This window comes from Balaenoptera physalus (genome assembly GCF_965194825.1).
Source record: "Balaenoptera physalus genome assembly, chromosome: 5".
NCBI classification, from domain to species: Eukaryota; Metazoa; Chordata; class Mammalia; order Artiodactyla; family Balaenopteridae; genus Balaenoptera; species Balaenoptera physalus.
The window spans coordinates 119,881,494-119,902,105 of NC_138884.1; the positions used below are offsets into that span (position 1 = coordinate 119,881,494).

The 20,612-nt window shown below is 38.1% G+C and overlaps 1 protein-coding gene across 2 annotated transcripts in view; it reads right to left on the reverse strand.

The window, feature by feature from the left end:
* Positions 1-20,612, reverse strand: part of COL25A1 (collagen type XXV alpha 1 chain) — a gene marked incomplete at its 5' end in the record, with an annotated part of 476,870 nt that overhangs the window by 100,316 nt on the left and 355,942 nt on the right. For both annotated transcript variants that reach the window (XM_082463101.1, XM_082463100.1), the window contains 2 exons: positions 16,241-16,285; positions 18,874-18,900. In XM_082463101.1, coding sequence (XP_082319227.1) covers positions 16,241-16,285; positions 18,874-18,900 — 72 coding nt within the window. The remainder of the gene's footprint in view (positions 1-16,240; positions 16,286-18,873; positions 18,901-20,612) is intronic.

A 20,612-nucleotide genomic window follows, 5' to 3' on the forward strand; every position in this document is an offset into this window, starting at 1 on the left:
TTGTCCAGCGTATCCTGCCAGTTAGCCATTTAGTAGCCACTAAGTTATTAGATCGACTGTCGTGGTATCACAGTGCTTGTGTTTACGTTAATTCTTATTTTACTTAATAATGGCCCCAAATATGGGCAATTCAGATATTCTCTTACTGTACCTAATTTCTAAATTAAACTTCATCATAAGTATGTACATATAGGAAAAAGCATAGTATATATAGGGCTTAGTACCCTCCTCGGTTTCAGGCATCCACTGGGGGTCTTGGAACGTATTCCCTGCGGATGGGGCTGGGGACTACTGTACAAGGAACCTGAAACAGCAGCAGATGAAATGAGTGATATTGAACATAACATGGTATCAGTCTTAAGGTTGTTCTCCTACCACTGGAGTTGGTGGGGTTGGTGCCTGTGTGTAATAAAATAAAGACTAAAAATGGGCAGCATTGGTCACTGATACCTCGCTAAAGCGCTGGGTGGACTGGGCCTTTCTCCCTGACGGTGACAGCACATAGAAGGATCTCCGTGGCCTAAGGGGTGAGCAGGACCAGCCCCTAGTCATTCCTCTCCTGCAGGCAGTCATGGTGGGGAGTTGGGTGCCCCTGTATGAGGCTTCAGAGCCTCAGAGGCTTTGGTAGCTATTGGGTAAATAACCCTTGGTAGAGGAAGGTCCTCTGAAGGCAGTGAGGTGCCCACAGGGACTTCCAGTTAGAACTATCTGGGGAAGAGTCAGGAAAATGGAGTTTCTGCTCTCCATTCATATTTATTTTCTCTCTCTCTAGTTCAGTTGAGTTTAGTCTTCCACCCTAGTCCCCTAATGCCAGTGAGGATGAATAGAAACTTGGGCGAAGGTAGGAGGTAGAAAATGACCAACATATTTTACCTTGAAATTTCTAGAAATGTAGCATTTTACCACACAAAACTATAAAATAAGAATCCTTGCCCCAAACCTCAAGTGTTATGAATGCTCTAAATAAATCCTTTGTCTTTTTGTACTCCAGCCCACTTCCATGAACTCCCAGGGGTACACACACCCCTAGTTTAAGAAATTGGACTTAAGGGAGATCCAGTTTACTCTAATAATATTACAGTTTAGCTCCACCTTTTTACATAAGTTTGTGTGGGTTGACCCACTGAACTAATGCATCAGTTTTTTTCTATATATGTTGTCTATATATATATGTAAAATCTAAAACACAACCCACTTGTATATTGGAGATTGTCAATCATTGCATTCAACAAGAAGCGAATCTTTGATGATGTTATAGTTCAATACATTTAGAACTGTACAACCTGGCATTAAATAGCACAAAGTAGAAGGACAAGTTGGAATCAAACACCAAAAATTAAGCCACACAGCCATAATGAAATCAGAGTAGTCCGTATTAGATTTTTATCCTAACTAAACTGAATAACCATAAATTGGTAATTTATTTGTTGTTGTTGTTTACAGATGTCTAGCACCAATGTATTTAGAATTTCAATGGAAAAATGTTCTCAATCCCACATTATTTGATCCCATTTGCTCCCTAGGCAATTGTCCCACTTCTCTTTGACCACCCCCCCCACCCCGTTTCCATGCCATAAAGACTGTGGTATGGGATGAACCTTGAAAATGAGCAGAGTTTAAACCCGTGTTGTCCAATATGGTACCACTAGCCACATGTGGCTCTTGAGCACTGGAAATAAGGCTAGTTTTTGAGATGTGATGTAAGCATAAAATACGATTTTGAAGACTCAGTTGTAAAAAAAAAAAAAAAGGAAAATATCTCATTAATAATGTGAATACTATTAATCTTAAAATATTAATTTATATGATGTTGAAATGATAGTTTTAGATATATTCAGTTAAATAAAATATATTATTAAAATTAATATCACCTGCTTTTTAAACACCTAAAAAATGTGGTTATTAGAAAATTCGCATTTACACATGTGGCTTGTATTTGGAGCTTGCTTTATGTTTCTATCAAACAGCATTAGTTTAAACTATAAAATTATATAATTATTAGAAGACACAATGAACCAGAAGCCTTTAAAAGCAGGGAAGGAGCACATCAGTATTCAATCAAGTCAACGTACGGCGAGACTTCAGAATGGAGACGCCATTGTGGAGTTAAAATCCACCACTGGACTCTGCCAAGGAAGGTAGTGTGTGTGGGGTTGAGAGCGAAGGGCTGCTCTGGAGCAGACGCTGCTGGGGGGCCAGGGGAGCCACAGGTGGCGCGGGGGTAGAGGCTGACCCTAGGGACCTCCTAACCCACCTCCGTGCCACCCACCAGCCTCCAACATTCTCCTAAAAACAAGTCAACTTATAATTACTTCGCTCAATTCTCTCCAAGCCTGTCCCATCGCACTCGGAATAAGGGCCCCTGCAAGGTCTGGCCCTGTTGCTTCTCTGACCTCACCTTCTGCCACTCCAGCCACATTGAACTCTTTGTTTCAAGATGCGAGGCAGGAGTCGGCCCACGGTCTTTGCATTTGGACTTCTCTCCTGTGGACCACCTTCCCTCTGATATCCAGGGATTTACTCTCTCACCTTCTCAGCCTTGGAGCAACTGTCCCCTTATTACAGGGGTTGCCTGGAATACCCACCACCACACACCACCACTCCCTATGCCCACCCATTATCTTACTTTGCTTTCTCCATTGCACTAATTTCCACCTAAGGGAGAATTTTTTTGTTCCTTTTCTGTCACCCCCATTAGGATTGCCAGACTTGGCAAATAAAAATACAAGACGCCCAGCTAAAATTTAATTTCGGATAAACAACAAATAATTTTTAATCAAGTGTATCCCAAATATTGAACGGACATATCACATGAAAAATGATGGGTTGTTTATCTGAAATTCAAATTTGATTGAGCCTTCTGTATTTTACTTGGCGACCGGATTTCCCACCCCCTCTCCACCACTAGAATACGAACTTTGCTTAGTTCACTCCTCTTTCCACATTGTCTAGAAACTGTACCTTAACACATAATAATTGTTCAGTACATCCATGTTGGAGGAATGGATGAACACAGGAGACGCGAAGACATTAAGACTGCATGAAAATGTGAAGCCCTTACAGGCCTGGTAAGAGGTGAAGACAGCAAGACTTTTCTGCTGGGAAACTGGAAAAGACCTATAAATCTGGTGGCAAGAGATGGCTCTTTGTCTGGACTATGGCAAAAGACAGTGGTGAGAAAAGAGACAGGGACCCAGGAAAAAGATGGGAGAGATGTTAACCCAGCAGTGACATGTCCATGTCCTGCAGGTCGGTCTGAAGCAGAATTGAAAAGTAGAGGATGAGCCTGGGGTCAGTGAAGGGCGGGAGTTAGTGGAGGGGAGGAGTCGCGTAAAGGGCAGGGTGCCGGGAATGAGCAGAACTTTCACTGCTGCCGAGGAAAAACCCTGAGCCCCTCCGGGACTCTGTCAGGGGAAGAGTGGTTGCCTAGAGGACTAAAGGCTCCAACAGTTGTGCCTGTGGGTACAGAGACCAGGCCATTAGAAATACTTCCATCTATTCGGTTATCTCCCCTCTTCCGTCTGCTCCTTCCCTCGTCCCATGTGTCTCAGTGAAGGGCAAGTAGTAGCCTGGGCAACGCTGGTTGTATGAATTATCATGTCATCTCAACTTTCCCAGAAAACTTACATGTGTCATCATTTACCTCATGAACTCATTCTAACATCTGCTTCTCCCTAAGCAGAAGCACTCACAAAATAGGGCAATATATATATATTTTTTCTTTTTTTTGGCTGCACCGTGTGGTATGCAAGATCTTAGTTCCCCGACCAGGGATCGAACCCATGCCCCCTGCAGTGGAAGTGCAGAGTCTTAATCACTGGACCACCAGGGAAATCCCAAGGGCAATATTTTAGTTGAAAGGAGCCAAGCCAGCCATTCTTAATAGATGAAGAAACGCATTCAGAAAGGGGAAGTACCTTTTCCAGAAGCAAAGAGCTGCAAAGAGGCAGATGTGAGATTAGAACCCAGGTCTTCCGATTCCCCATCTTGTGTTTCCTCTATCTGAGTAACTTGTGTCTAAAGAACTCATTCATATTTATTATATTTCTTTTGTCTTCAATTTTTGCAAAAAATGAGAAAGCTGCTTCAGGAAGCCTCCAGTCTAATCCCAGGTTTTCTACTTCTGGTCCTGGGACACAGAGCAAATTGCTTGAGCTTCTGTGGGGCTCAGCTTTTATTCTATGCAGTGTGTGGAGGGAGATTAAATGCTTACCCTCTCCCAGATCTAAAGGATTAAAATTTATTTTATTATTATTATTAGTTGTTGTTGTTGGACTAAACATGTCAATGGTGGCATAAAGGAAGATTCCTCAGACATCTGATTAAACTTGCCTCAAGTCCCAATTTCACCAGCTATGGAAGTCTAGGATTTGCTTTCCCACCCCTCTGCTTGAGTTCTTACATCTGTAAGTGTCATCTCTGTTTTGCCCCAGACCAATTCAGATGGGTCAGTTGGTTCTTCACCAGTTGCCTCAAGAAATTCACTCTCTTCAGGTCTTTTTTTTTTTTTTGACATGATTCATTTTATTTATTTATTTATTTATTTATTTATTTATTTATTTAATTTTTAACATCTTTATTGGAGTATAATTGCTTTACAATGGTGCGTTAGTTTCTGTTTTATAACAAACTGAATCAGTTATACATATACATATGTCCCCATATCTCTTCCCTCTTGCGTCTCCCTCCCTCCCACCCTCCTATCCCACCCCTCTAGGTGATCACAAAGCATGGAGCTGATCTCCCTGTGCTATGCGGCTGCTTCCCACTAGCTATCTATTTTACGTTTGGTAGTGTATATATGTCCATGACACTCTGTCACTTTGTCCCAGCTTACCCTTCCCCCTCCCCATATCCTCAAGTCCATTCTCTAGTAGGTCTGCGTCTCCTCAGGTCTTTTGTGAGCTCAGGATTGAATACCTGGGGTTCCTGAAAGGTGTCCCATTACAGAGCACTCAGACTTTCCTCATCTCTCTGCCTTCTCCTCTCTCCCCCTTCCACCTCACCTTCCTCCTTCCTTCCCTCCTTCCTCAACCATCCTGGGAATTCAGCTTCACCCTCTCTTATGTGGAGCAATTCAGTAGTTTTTAGCTCCTACTTGCGTACTCAATGCCTAATGCTTCTTCTGTTTCTTTCCTGGAGGCAGAGGCTTTGTTACTTGGTGAAAGAGAAACAGAAAATTCTTTGAGCTTTCTGTTGGGTTGGTCATGCACCAAAGAACCGGCATCCCTGTAGGGGAGTTTTGTCTCATTTATCCAGTCAGCAAACTCCCTCCCTAAAATTAAAATCTCTTTGTCCACCTTGGTAATATGAATAATAGTAGAAAAATAGACCATTCTATCAGCCAGAAACTTAATGAAAATATTCTATTTCAGATAATTTACTGAAATGGGTCCTAAACTGATTAAAGTAATACCTAAACTAAACCTAATAACCAAACCTTCATTATGCTTTTAAAAAAAGTACAAATGTCTAAAATAAGAAAACATGATAGTTGTATCAATAGTGCTACAGTATGGACTATTTCAGAAATAAGTTTGTGGTTAACACTTTTATTCGCGTTTTTTGTACGGCTAACGTAGACAGAAATGTACAAAATATAATTTGAACAAAGAAATTCAAATGCAAAGAGATAGCTAAGAATTTAGGGGTCACAGAAAATAGCTAAGTTGAGTTTATCTGGATGAAATTTACAGGAGAGAAGAATGATCTGCCTTGAGCACACCCCTAAAATGTGAAGGTCTAGTGAGAAGTACACACGGATGGCCCCCATCTCAACCCTCCCTGCTAATGTCTTCCCCTCTCTTCCCAACCCCAGTTCTCTTATTCATCAAGAAGGGACTTTGGGGCTGCGTGTGGACACCACGGCCTGCAAGCTCTGCCCACAGCTCCCTACCAATAGCTGCTCCAGGCCACTCACAGGTGTACAGGCGCACACGCCAGCTGTGTGGTTCACCCTTGGGACAATGGACCTGGGGAAGAGGCCACTACGGGCAATGGAAGCAGACTCAGCACAATAGAGGCAGGAATTCTTGGGTCCTGGGTACCTGGGCTGTGATCTAGAAGCAGGGATCTGGGCTTTGAGTGGACACGTCTCCTTGGCCCTGTGGACTTCTCACCCCATGGGGACGGACCCAATGTAAGAGGGTCAAAGGAGGGTGAAGAGAAACACTGCCTGGGTCTAAGGGAAACACTGTCCAGTATTCCCTTTTAAATAACTTATAAAAGGTGTAAAAACCAGCCTGGGAGCATGATGTCACAGTCTGTGGTGGGGGTCTCTTTTATGTGTATCAGAGAAATGGTTCTCTGCGTGTACTCTTATGGAAAAAAAAGATTAAGAATAAAGACATGTTTTAGGAAGACAAAATATCAAAATGGATGAAGGGGGTATGTGACGTGGAAGAGGTTGTTAGGACTGGGATAAGTCAGATACAACACACTTTGTTCAGCTCTCGTGTGTTACACGAATCTCTTCTAAATTAGATAATTAGTGTTTATTGCAACTTTGTGCATGACTAGGGCTGCTAGAAAAGGAACTGCAGTAGCAATGGCTAATCAGCATCTGATATTCCCCTAGTGCAGGAATGAGGAAGAGGCGGGGACTTCTGTGTATCCAATGACAAAGAAACTCAAAAGCGGTGTTGGATGTTTGGGGAAAGACTCTCATTCCCTCTCTGGATGTAGATAGGAAAGAATGAAGCCCCAGGCATGATTGGCAGCCTTCCAACCAAGAGGAGAATAGGAATTAGAGTGAAGGCAGCGACGTGAAAGACAGAGTGACAGGATGGAAGAACTGGGTTTTTAGTGATGAGGTTTGGGTGCCAGGACAAAGCAACGCTGAAGTCTGCATTAGTGTTGGACCTTCAAGTTACATGACTAATAAATACCTTTCTTTTAAAAACTAGTTCTGGGGCTTCCCTGGTGGTGCAGTGGTTGAGAGTCTGCCTGCCAATGCAGGGGACACGGGTTCGAGCCCTGGTCTGGGAAGATCCCACATGCCGCGGAGCATCTGGGCCCGTGAGCCACAACTACTGAGCCTGCGCGTCTGGAGCCTGTGCTCCGCAACAAGAGAGGTCGCGATGGTGAGAGGCCCGCTCACCGCGATGAAGAGTGGCCCCCACTTGCCGCAACTGGAGAAAGCCCTCACACAGAAACGAAGACCCAACACAGCCATAAATAAATAAATAAATAAATAAATAAATTTATTAAAAAAAAAAAAAAAAAAAAAACTAGTTCTGTTAAGTATTCTATGACTTGCAACATAACGTGCCCTTGATAATATACCCTTTTTTAAAGTTTAAAAACCCAGGTAATTTCTTCTTTCCTGAAGTATAGTTCCTAATAATAAATCTATGTATAGTTTGAATGATAAATTATTCTTTTCACTCGGAAGAGATGTGCCTAATTATTCATAGAAATGGTCAATGGTTATGTCTAACGGGAAAAACTCTAAAGATCAGTGAAAAGTAGTAGAAAGAGATAATAGTTCTTACTAGCATTCACTTATACACCCAGCAGGTTTCTGAGTCATGGAGTTCTTAATGCCCCCAATTCAAAGTGGAAAATAGTCTGCTCTTATTTAATAATGTTTTAAAATAAACAGTTAACATTCTATACGTCCTTTATTTTGTCCGATTAAACTTTGAGGTAAACATGACAATCCTCATTTGACAAATGAAGAAACTAAAGCTCAGAGAAGGAAAGTAACTTGTCCAAGATCATACATATACTGAACAGCAAAGCTGGAATTTTCTGAATTTAAAATCCACACTCTTAACAGCTGGAGCCAACAAACTGGCTTTGAAGTTGAACTCCACCACAAACACCTCAGTGACCCTGGGCAAAATATCCTTTCTGCGCCTTGGTTTCCTCATTAATAAAATGGAGATAATAATAGTATCCACTTCATAGGATTGCTGTGAGGAATAAGTGAGGTAAACTTAGGACAGTGCCTGATAGTTAGTAAATGCTAAATTCATGTTAGTATTACATACTGCACTCTTCTATTCTCTGCATTGGGCAGAGAAGACAGAGAAGAAGATCCTGAAAGAAATTCAATTTCTCCTAAATTAACCCCACTGATGCTGTTTCATAATTGGGTAATGGTTCCTATCCCCTTGACAATGTGGCCTAGTGTCAAACAGATGGAACTGGGTAAATGTTAAGCTGTTATGATTGTCACAATAAGTTATTTCATTGCAGCCTTATTTTTAATGCAAATTGCAAAATCAAGAATGTCATTCAGAGATCAGATCTAATGATACAAGAACAGGCTTTGTGATTTATACTGACTTACTATTTTAGTGGTAAGAAACTTGGAAAAAAAGTAGTCCAAGATGAATACAAAAACCCTAAAATGGTTAATAATATGGTGTTTTAGGAACAAAATTCTAAGACCAAGGTTGTATAACTTGAAATGTAAGTACTGCAACGTAGTGATATTTTCTCTTCCCTTTACCAACTGCTGTTCACTATTTAAGTTACACCTAAAGTCGCCTATTCAGGGAAACATTACTTGACCCTTTTACACCAGGCCAGGCTGTCCTGTGTTCCCCCGCTGTAGTACTTAACAGCATTGTCATTTAACAAATTTTTAGTATAACTTCATATAATGTCCTTATCCACCATAGGCTGAAATTCCATGAGGGCAGAGACAGCGTTAATGTCAGTGCTCAGATGGTGCCTCGTACTTAGTAGTAAAGGCTGAAGAAAGATTTGTTGAATGGAAGATTGAAGGAATTGGTAAATAAATCAATGAAAACGTTTAAGGTAAGTTTTTAAAAAAATCACCAGATTATATATGCAGTTTAATCAGATCTAGTAAATAATATTTTGGTGATCTCATCTATAAAATATAGTGTCTTTTCAACTAAAATGGAAAATAAGTGGACTTGATGATGTCATAATTCATTCAAACACATTTCCCTTACGTTGTTGCTTTGTTTTGCGACAGTCTGTGATCAGCTTTCCTTCCTCTCACACCCCTTCCCCCACCAATACCATTTCCTCAACTATTTAGTCTTCCCTCTCCCAATATTACCCTTTAGCAGAATGATAACTATTAACTTTTATAGTAACATGCCTAAATGAAGTCAGGGGGAAAGTGTTTTTTTAAAAAAAATTACTATAATTGCTTTATTTCAAGCCAGCATTACAGTACTTCTTTCAACCAACTTTTTATCCCCTTATAAAATAACTTAAAATTAATTATATAAAGAATAGAAATAGCTTTTGTTTCACTTAACAAGTAAAAGTGAGTGAAAAGTCCCTTTAAGAGTAAGCTCGTATATAAAAATGCCTGAGAATATATGCATAGAACTCAGGGATGATGTGATTTTACTATATGAAAGATCCTGTACATGAATTGCCAACAGGCACATGAAAAGATGCTCAACATCACTAATCATCAGGGAAATGCAAATCAAAACCACAATGAGATATCGCATCACACCTGTCAGAATGGCTATCATCAAAAAAGACACGAGATAACAAAAGCTCATGAGGATGTGGAGAAAACAGAACACTCGTGCACTGTTGGCGGGACTGTAAATTGGTGCATCCACTATGGAAAACAGTATGGAGGATCCTCAAAAAATTAAAAATAGAACTACCACATGATTCAGCAATTCCACTTCAGGGAATATATACAAAGGAAATGAAAACACTAAATTGAAAAGATATCTGCACCCCATGTTCACAGCAGCATTACTTACAAGAGCCAAAACATGGAAACAACCCTAGTGTCCATCCACAGATGAATGGATGAAGAAGTTATGGTGTATACACATAGACAATGGAATATTGTTCAGCCATAATAAACGAGGAAATCCTGCCATTTGTGACAACATGGGTGGACCTTTAGGGCATTATGTTAAGTGAAATAAGTCAGACAGAGAAAGACAAAAATACTTTATGATCTCACCTTTATGTGGAAGCTAAAAAAACAAACACAAACAAACACAAACAACAAAAAAACAAACTCATAGAAAAAGAGATCAGATTTGTAGTTCCCAGAGGTTGGGGCTTGGAGGTTTTGGGTAGAGGAGGAATTGACGGAAGGTGACCACTTCAGGAAGGTGACCTTCCCCAAAGGTACAAACTTCGGATTATAAGATGCTAAAGATGTAATGTACAACATGATAACTATAGTTACCATTGTTGTATGATGTATATGACAGTTGTTAAGAGAGTAATCCTAAGAGTTCTCATTATAAGGAGAAATTTTTTTCTTTTTTTTCTTCCATTTCTTTTTATTGTTATCTATATGAGATGGTGGATGTTAACTAAACTTATTGTGGTAGTCATTTCACTATGTATGTAAGTCAAACCTTTATGCTATATACCTAAAAATCATACAGTGATATATGCCAATTATATTTCAATAAAACTGGAAAAAAGAGAAATATTCTGTAATAGGAAAGTGATGATGTTTCTTCAAGAAGATAGAAAGCATCCCATTATCATAGTTACCAGAGAAAACACAGTCATGTATTCCTAGAATTCTAATGTACATAGCCAATAACTTCAAAAGACAGAAAAATTAATAAAAATAATTTAACACTCAACTTTAACCTGCAAAGTGTTAAATTGCTCTAAGACAATTTCCCTAAACTATTAATTAATCTGGAATCAAAAATCAATCACTTCATTTACTCGCTATATCTTTTCTTAAAGTCTAAAATTGGAAAGTTATAAATATATTGGGTAAAAGATCACTGGGTAAATTTACGCTAACTAGCCAGGATATAAGCAGAACTACAACATACTTAAATCCTTCAGGAATTTAATTCAGACATTTTAATGATAAAGTCAAGGTAGCAAAAGAAAAGAGTTCATTCAGTGGTTACAGAAAGTGAATAAGGGATAAAAAATATTGAGTTCATTGTATATAGCTCACTGTATAGACTTGAATCAACAGCTTGACCTTTGGAAGTCTGAGAGCTTCCATTTATCTGTTCTCTAAATATACTTACAATAAAAATACCATTAGAAGTATGCTGTGAGGATTAATGTCAGTGGAGAACTGTGAGACTCATGGATAAGAGATGAAAAGGAACTCTTAATACCATAGCTATAAACTAATTAAATTTTAATGTTACTTAAAAATCATATAGCTATCTGGGATAGATTCAAGATGATACACTAATATCAATATTTAATTTATATTGTATTTTGAAGATTTAAATATAATAAACTATAGAAAGTATTTGAAAAATACATGAAACAAGATCATCTGATATTTGTCTTTTGCTTTGGAAGCAAAACTATGACTCTGGATCCTCAGAAAAATTCTAGCTTGCTTAGACAAAATAATTTGCTTTTAATCCTGAAACTCTTTAACATTAATTTTATGGTAACAGAGACAAGGATGTGAGAGCTGCACAAAGTAGACCTTTAACGTGCCCTATCATTACCCCCAGATCTCTTCTCCTATGGCATTTGCACAGTGCTGGGCACTGCTTGCTGTTCAAATATATTGTCATAATGATGATTTATTCTTATGTATGCCAATTAATGTGAAAATGTGAAAACAGTAGAAAAAAGCAGGGTTCTAATAACATCTATTAAGAGTTGATATATATATATAGATACATATACCTATATATATTTAAATACACATAATATATAAATATATATACGAACACAAATTATATACATAATATATATAGAAACAAAAATTACAGACAGCAATTTATTTTGTCAAAGGATTCTTTAGTCTAAAAAATGCTTCTACCACAAAATAATTTTAAAAGCCCACTTCTCCAGTATCTAAGTAGGGTTTAATTGACAAATATTCAGATATACATCTCTTCATACATGCATGTGTGTGTGTATGTGTGTGTGTGGGTGAGTATGTGTGTGTGTGTGTGTGTGTGTGTGTGTGTGTGTGTGTGTGAGAGAGAGAGAGAGAGAGAGAGAGAATGAATGAAGGGGCACAAATAAAATGTTTATTATACCTCTGAACCAACAAGACATGTTCATGAGAATTACAGAAATTTTTGTGCCCAGTGCAATTAGCCAGAGGAAAAGAAGGCAACATTTTACTTTTTTAGGTAAGACCTATCATTACATTTGCCCTAACTGCTTTGGCTATTGGAAAGAAGTCCAAATTATGGAAACAACTGCTTTCAGAACTGGGGACAGAGGATGCTAGAAGCTGGTTGAATTGGAAAAGAGACATGGGTGACTTTTTGTGGATGCACGGTATCTCTTAGAGACTTAGAAATAAATTAGTACAGCCCTTTCTCTCATTCTACAAATGAAGCTGCCTTGAACCTAGAGAGGAAGAGGAACTTTCAAAGGCTGCACATGAAGTGGAAGAGCACAGAATATCTCAACTCCAGGTCAGCGCTCCTACACGACCCCACACCTGTGACTGAGCTTTCGAAATAATGTGAGATGTGTCTTCCCCTTTCTCTTTCCCTTATCTATAGTATTTGTATTCCAACTACTGGGAATGGGGTGCATCAGTGGAGAAAGAGTCAGGGGAGAGAGAAATATTTTACCTTCATACGTGACTTTGCATCTTCATTTTCTTCCCATCATAAATTCAACTGGCTTCACTTCCTTCTTGAGGGTAAGCCTAGGGCTCATTTGTTGAAATTCTTAAAGTGTGATACTACTACAGATACTTGATAATATTTATTGAGCCCCTACTACATTATGTTCACTTAGATACATTATCTAGTTAATACTGCAAAGTCTATATTAATATCTTACACTGGAGCCTTAGAAACATTTAAGTAACCTGCCCAACTTGAAGCCTTCTCTCTCAGACTGCAAGGACCACATACCACACCACCTCCCACTTTTCAGAGAAGGGTGCTTAGTAGCCCTTGATAGATTGTGATGCCAGAAGGGGCTAGATTGGAGTTGAATGCCACGTTACTGCTTATGTAAGTCTTCTTTCCCCGTACGATCTGAAGAACTGGAGGACCATTACACAAATAAGAAATATTCAGATCAGCAATCAAGTTGACCAAAATTTAAAGAAAAATAATGTAAAAGAAAATGTCATCACCAAGTTATTGGCCAAAGCCAATCACCAATTTTGTCAATCTGAATGGATGGGAAATATTTTAGGGGTAGACTAACAAAATATTTGCTTAAACCAGCTTCTTTGTTTTTTACAAGAGAGAAATCTTTTTATTTTCTAGTTGTTATTTGCCATGTTTCTGATGGCTTAGAAATCATATTGATCCTTAACCATTACTTGAAAATGATCTTCTAAGCATCAAAAGTACTTCTTTGGAAAAAGTGAAATTGTGATGTGCAAAGAATTTTTTTTCTTAAGACAGTTTAAGGACATCGAGGTGCTTTAAAAAATTATTAATGTCATTGTAAGCTCTCTTTCTGGAAAATAAATTCTAGAGAACCAAGATACATTTCATAGCTCTAAGTATAGAATTATTACTCCATTTTCAACTTTGTTTTTCCTGTCTAAATGATCTGCTTTTTCAGTGGACTCATGTTTTTGCACCTTATTGTCCTAACGATGATGTAACAAGTATTACAAATGTTAGATAATGGCTAGGATTAACACAAAGATTTAGTTAAGTTCTATGGAGTAGGAAAAAAAATCTTGAACTACATTTTGCTGATACCTTCATAAAAGTAAGAAATCATTTAGCTTCCCTAGGTTTTACAGAAAACACTTTAAAAATGCTATAAAGATGTATAACAAGACATAAAACTGCAAATATTAACTGTCTATTTCCTTGAAATATAATTTAAACTTGGTGACTAGGACAAGAAAATGTCACATTCCTTTCTCTTGCTAAGGAAATTGCATATTTCCTTTGCAAAAATAAAGAATATGCAGTCTTCGTAAGCATATATGTGACAGTTTTAAAGTTGTTTTGTTTCAGGGTAAAGGTTTCTATGAATTTTCACGATTGTCTCAAAGTTGGAAAAAGAAAAGAAACAAAGAAAAAGCAAAACATTAACTTTAGGCATACAAGTTTTGTTTTTCACCAAATGTTAAAAACAGCATTTATGTCATATGCATATTTTGTCCTTTCTAAATATTATCTTGAGTTACATAATTTTCAAATTCTTCATAGAATGAATACACTTTCAAATTTTTGCTTATGTTTCCCTCCATGAGCTGCAATATTCTAAATAGAAAGTTAATCTTCTGTCTTTACCAGGATTTGTGAAGCAAATGGATATACATTTTACTAAGTGGAAAATACGGCTGTGACATGGGCATTTAACTACTGATGAGTGCCCAATATTTGATTTGTGGACCACAGGCTACCATAAGATTTGGTTGACAACACTAATTTCACTTGGGAATCGAGAAATTCTGGAAAAAGAGAGTCTCTTAAAACATAGGTCAAGGGACTTCCCTGGTGGTGCAGTGGTTAAGAATCCACCTGCCAATGCAGGGCACATGGCTTCGAGCCCTGGAATAGGAAGATCCCACACGCCACAGAGCAACAAAGCCTGTGTGCCACAACTACTGAGCCTGCGCTCTAGAGCCCGCGAGCTACAACTACTGAAGCCCACGTGCCACAACTACTGAAGCCCGCACACCTAGAGCCCGTGCTCCACCACAAGAGAAGTCACCACAATGAGAAGCCCGCGCACCGCAACGAAGAGTAGCCCCCACTCTCTGCAACTAGAGAAAGCCTGCGGGCAGCAACGAAGACCCAACGCAGCCAAAAATAAATGAATAAATAAATAAAAATTTAAAAAAACCAAAAACATAGGTCAATCAAATTTCCAGAAGTTCACTAAAATGAGATGAAGGAAAAGTTTAATAGTAATATCAAACATGGTCATAAGGGCTTTATGCCTATTTCCTCATTTAAGCCTCACATTAACCTTATTAGGTAAGAACGGCTACTGTCTCCTTTTTACACATGAGGAAACTGAGGCCAGAGAATTCAAGGACTTTGCCAAAATTCACACAGTCTCTAAGTGGCAGACCCGTGCTCTTAGCCACTCAGTAGGTTTTAAATTGTTATTGTTTATGTCTCATTGGAGAAGAAAATGTGGACAACATGGGAGAGGTCACAAGGAAGTCTGTAAGGGTTGGGCTCCTTATGATTTCAGAACTCAATTCAGAGTGCATGGATTTAAAGTCCTCTGGGAAGACAAGCTGATGAGTCACAGGATTTCAAAGGGCCAGTCCAAAAGCTCTGAGGGAGACAAGAGAGTCCCCTAGCTCAGCTCTCTGGCTCCTGGTAGACGGGCCCAGATAGCGGCTTTGGTAGCCACCACAATGGCTTTCCTGGTCTCTGTAGAGGTTCCAGATTGAAGAGCAAATCAGCAGTGTTGAGGAGCACAGAATATCAGATCCACCTGTGGGATACAGCTAGATACTTTGTCCAACTGCAAGGATGTTGCAGGAATAAATGTACACAGGCACACAGATATGTCTATGTAGAGCTGTGGGTTCTTTTTTACTTAAATTTTTTCCCTTCATTATTAACAGTACAATAAAAGTGTACTCCCAGGGCTTCCCTGGTGGTGCAGTGGTTGAGAGCCTGCCTGCCAATGCAGGGGACACGGGTTCGAGCCCTGGTCTGGGAAGATCCCACACGCCGCGGAGCAACTGGGCCCGTGAGCCACAACTACTGAGACTGCGCGTCTGGAGCCTGTGCTCCACAACAAGAGAGGCCGCGATAGTGAGAGGCCTGCGCACCGCGATGAAGAGTGGCCCCCGCTTGCCGCAACTAGAGAAAGCCCTCGCACAGAAATGAAGACCCAACACAGCCATAAATAAATAAATAAATAAATAAAAATTAAAAAAGAAAAAAGTGTACTCCCAGAGCTTAGCAAGTCTAACTCCTAATTTTGCTTAACAGTAAAAAAAGCTTGCTTCTGAATTCACAAGATTCCAATAGGGTCCCTCTGTAGGAATAACTTTTGTTAATGAAAGGAATAATGCATATTAGCCTGCCATAACAAGAATAAACCAGAGTGCATTTTATCACAATTAATGTTAAACACAGCATTTTTCGTACTCCAAATATATTTATGAGAAACATATAGTTGTGTCTCATACATATCAAAATAAAATGGAAAATTTTCTAAGAGTTTCTAGCTATTTAATGTACTAGTTTAAAAATTAAACTAATTTGATCATTTGCCCCATAATATTCCTATATTTCAAAAGTATATGTAATATTTTTGTGAGCACATAAACTTATTACCAACATTACTGACTAGAAAAACTTTTGACTTTAATCCTCTCCAAATGATCAAAAGTAGTATATTCTATAGAACTCACCTTTTGCCCATTCATCCCTGGAATTCCAGGTGCTCCAACAGAACCCTAAGGAGACACATGATTGAAATAAATTGATATCATAATCACAAAATATTTCAATTCTAAATTTATATTTTATTAGTTATGTTAGCCATAACTTTACCTTGGTAAAAACATGTCTGGGAGGCTATGTTTTTCAGATCTTATCTACTGTGTTCAAATATACAATAATGTAAACAGATTCATCAAGCTTTCCCAAAAACCATTAAGTTAAATTTAACCACGTTTGCAAATATCTACTTAATGCTAATATGATTGTAAAGAAATTCACATCATAAATTGAGATTTAGAGCTATCAGAAGGCCACATAGCTCTAAATTTGGGTGCTTTTAATAGACATGGCATGGACATATATACACTACCAAATGTAAAATAGATAGCTAGTGGGAAGCAGCCACATGGCACAGGGAGATCAGCTTGGTGCTTTGTGTCCACCTAGAGGGGTGGGATAGGGAGGGTGGGAGGGAGATGCAAGAGGGAGGAGATATGGGGATATATGTGTATGTATAGCTGATTCACTTTGTTATAAAGCAGAAACTAACACACCATTGTAAAGCAATTATACTCCAATAAAGATGTTATAAATAAATAAATAAATAAATAAATAAATAAATAAATAAATAAATAAATAAATAAATATGTAAACACACACACAAAAGAAATAAACTTGCCAGGACTTCCCTGGTGGCGCAGTGGATAAGACTCTGCGCTCCCAATGCAGGGAGCCCGGCTTCGATCCCTGGTCAGGGAACTAGATCCCATATGCATGCTGCAACTACGAGTTTGCATGCTGCAACTAAGGAGCCCGCCTGCCGCAGCTAAGACCCAGCGCAACCAAATAAATAAATAAATATTTTTTAAAAAAGAATTAAATATGCTTAGTTTCATCTGGAAAAAGCCTAGCAGTAGCCTTAACTCCTGAATTTCATGAAATTAAATAACATAAAATGAAAGGTAAGTAAAATAACACCCACTTGCTCCACAGTTAGACAAATAAGGGACCCATGTTGTAAACTCAAATTTGTTGTATTTGAAAGCATTTCCCCGAGACTCTCAGGGAGTGTGTTTAAACCACGTGAGTGTGAATACATCTTCCAAAGTAGACTAGAAAGGATGTTGCAAGTGGTAAACACCAACTAGGAACAACACAACTTCTACACATAAAATATTATCTTAAGTGTGTTTGTGTGTGTGTGTGTACGTGCATGCACACTTGGAAGTGTGCACACATGCACTGGGGTGATTACAATGATTGGACATAGGTGGTTGAACTGAGAATAAGAAAGCTAATTACTACCTGAGAAAATCTGACATTTAACTGGATACAGAAACATTAACAAATGTTTTCAAATAGTGATTTCCCTTCACACACCTTCCTTTGAAGTTCTGGAGAAACCATTTTTAAATAGAAGGTGCTTATTTTTTGCTTAGCACTAGAAAACAGATTTTTCTTAGTAGCTGTATAATATTAAATTTCTTTAAGAATAATGGAAAAAAATTAAAATAGTAATTATAAATCTAAAACTGCTCTAAAAAATAAAGTTTATTAAAAATATAGTCATTACGTGCAAAACAAATTGAGACAGCAAGTTCCTTAGTGCTTTCTTGGTGATTATATTGAGTGGGTCATTAAAGGACTTCCTGAAGCCTGAGGCAGTAATTTCATCCTGGTCGCATGTGGATTAGGGTAGCTTTACAATTTCACACCATACTTAATAGAGACATTATTGCTAAGGACAAATTGTTCCTATACACAAGTTGTCTCACAACGCATTGGCTTTTACTTGGTTTGTGGGATTATGTTTCAACAGATGCCACATGCCCAAGCTTGGGGGATAAAACATCTCTAACTTTGACGGATTCCAAAGATAAAGAATAATCACTTTTCCACCTGTTGTAATACAATTATTTTCTTTAGTTTTCTGCAGGTTAAATATCCTTTTTTGTCATCTTTATGGGGTGGGAGGTGTGATGGGGAATGGGGACTTAGTGATATTTTATTGGCAAAGCGCCATCTACCTGCTACTGATGTATTTACTACTGTAGTATTGATGTAATTTTAGAAGTGCTAGACTTTCTCCATCAGAATGTAAAGGGTTGATTCTGATGGCTCTGGATAACATTGAAATGACAATCAGGAAGCCACTTTTCGGGTTACCTCAGCAAAGGAAGACACTAGTGGACCACTTAAATATAGCCAGCAAGCAACAAGAATATCCTTTGTTCTGGTCTGTTTAACAGTCATTTAACAATCACATATTTGTGCAAGACCATGCAATTAATTTGCAATGTCTTATGACCCTTCACATTCTAAGTTTTCTCATGATGTTTTACCAGGATTTGAATTAAAACCTCAATAACCTACAAGTTTGGCAGACAGCTTAAAAAGAGTCTGCTCTGGATTTATTGACTTTTCTATAATGGAGTCAATTAGAAATCTAATGGCTAACATTACATGACTGTATTTTTAGAAAGCAGAATGCACAAACCAGACTGCTTTGGCATGACTTACAGTAGCTAATTCCATTCACTTCTCTGACTAGCCATTAGGCGATGGGAGTATAATTACCTTCACAGTATTATTTATACTCTACCTTTTGTCCTGGAGGCCCCAGAGGACCCTAAGAAAAGAAAAACAATTCAATAAACATAATATTACAACCATTTAAACTTAAATGACTGATTAAAACTGTCCTATTCTGTAAGGTTCTATTGATATTTGTCATGCTGAAATATGCTGATGTTTTGTACATCAAGGAAAATGAAAATTTTCGGTTGGAAGTGCACAATGGGTCTTTTCTTCTCTCTTGTTCTCTTTTGAAGAACATTAAGCATATGCAGTAGGATTCTGATTTTTTCCTTTAAAAAAAAGGATCACAACATTGTAAATCAACTATATTTCAACTAAAACAAAACAGAAAGAATCTTTGCCATTTCAGTGCAACTGTTTCTTCAGATACCTGCAAATCTATCACATCAGTCTCATATAGAAGGCTGGAGATGTTGTTACTAGAAGCACTTAAAATGCAACGCAGTTCCCAGCACACTGACACGTTCTATACTTCTGCATCTGCAAAACTTCAGGAAGCAGATTTGCAAAGGAAATCATTGAATGGCATTACAAAGAAACATGTTTTGCTCTATTCTTCCTCTTATGAAATGCGGCCAATTGACCTGCACAAAAACTTGTTTACAAACTAGGCGATGCCAAGGTCAGTTGTGGCATGTAATGTGCACCAGAAAAGGGAACAAAAGATGCTGTCAGCTGTTGCATAAACTATGACACTGGGGCAGGGGAGGAGAGGAGAAGAAATATAATATTTAGGAAGATGAATGGGAATATTTACATTTAAAATGGAAATGTGGCAGTTCTGAGATTTAGCAATTTTTTGACCACAAAGTCAGTGTTGGAATTCTGTTGGCTTTATTTAGAGCAAGGCAGGCTTTGGAATGGTAGAAAAGAGCACAAAGAGAGCTGTAATTCTGACTTCTGATGTCTATTTTTAAATAAAAATATTAAGCACTTTTCTTCCAATTCTTTCAAAAATACTTTTAATTTCAGTATATTTTAACAAAGTTATAGGTACTCTATCATTCCATGTAAAAAGCTCTTTATTCCATTACACTTAACTAATGGCTAGCTTATTTTTAATGTGTGACATTTCAGTTAATCAGCATCTTACATTCAGACTGTAACATAAAAAAAGGACTAGAGTGGTAATTAGAGGAAGAATTGGTCATGCATAATTTTTTAATTAAAAATACACAATGTTTAGGAACATTCAGAGAATCTGTTCCTCATAAATTATTTTGTAATCCTCACAGGAAGACTAACAATTTCCTCAAATAATCAGCTTTAGGTTGCTGAGAGTGCACTGTGCAATATCACCTTTATAGATTCCTTTTTTAAAATGTAGGATGTAGTTTTATTGACTCGGTGACACTGAAGGCAAGGACATTGAATGTCAGACATATGAAAAAATTAATACTGGCCTACAAGCCTAGGAACTGCAAGCAAGTGAACTCTTTTCTTTTTTCCTTTTTATTACAAAAAATTTAAAACATAATAAAGGGTAGGGAGAGTAATATAATGTACACCCATGTATCCATCACTTATATGTAACAATTGTTAATATTTTGCCATATATATTCCTTTTCAATTTACTCAACCTTCTTAAAGAGCTTGTTATCTCATCTATCTGTGTGGTCTGACTTTCTCTCTGCTTATCTCACTCCTTCAATTTAAAATTCTCCACGTCTTAGATTTTGCAGAGAAAACAGAGGCTCTCAGGCATAAATTCCCCCAACATCATGTCTCTCATCAACTCAAACC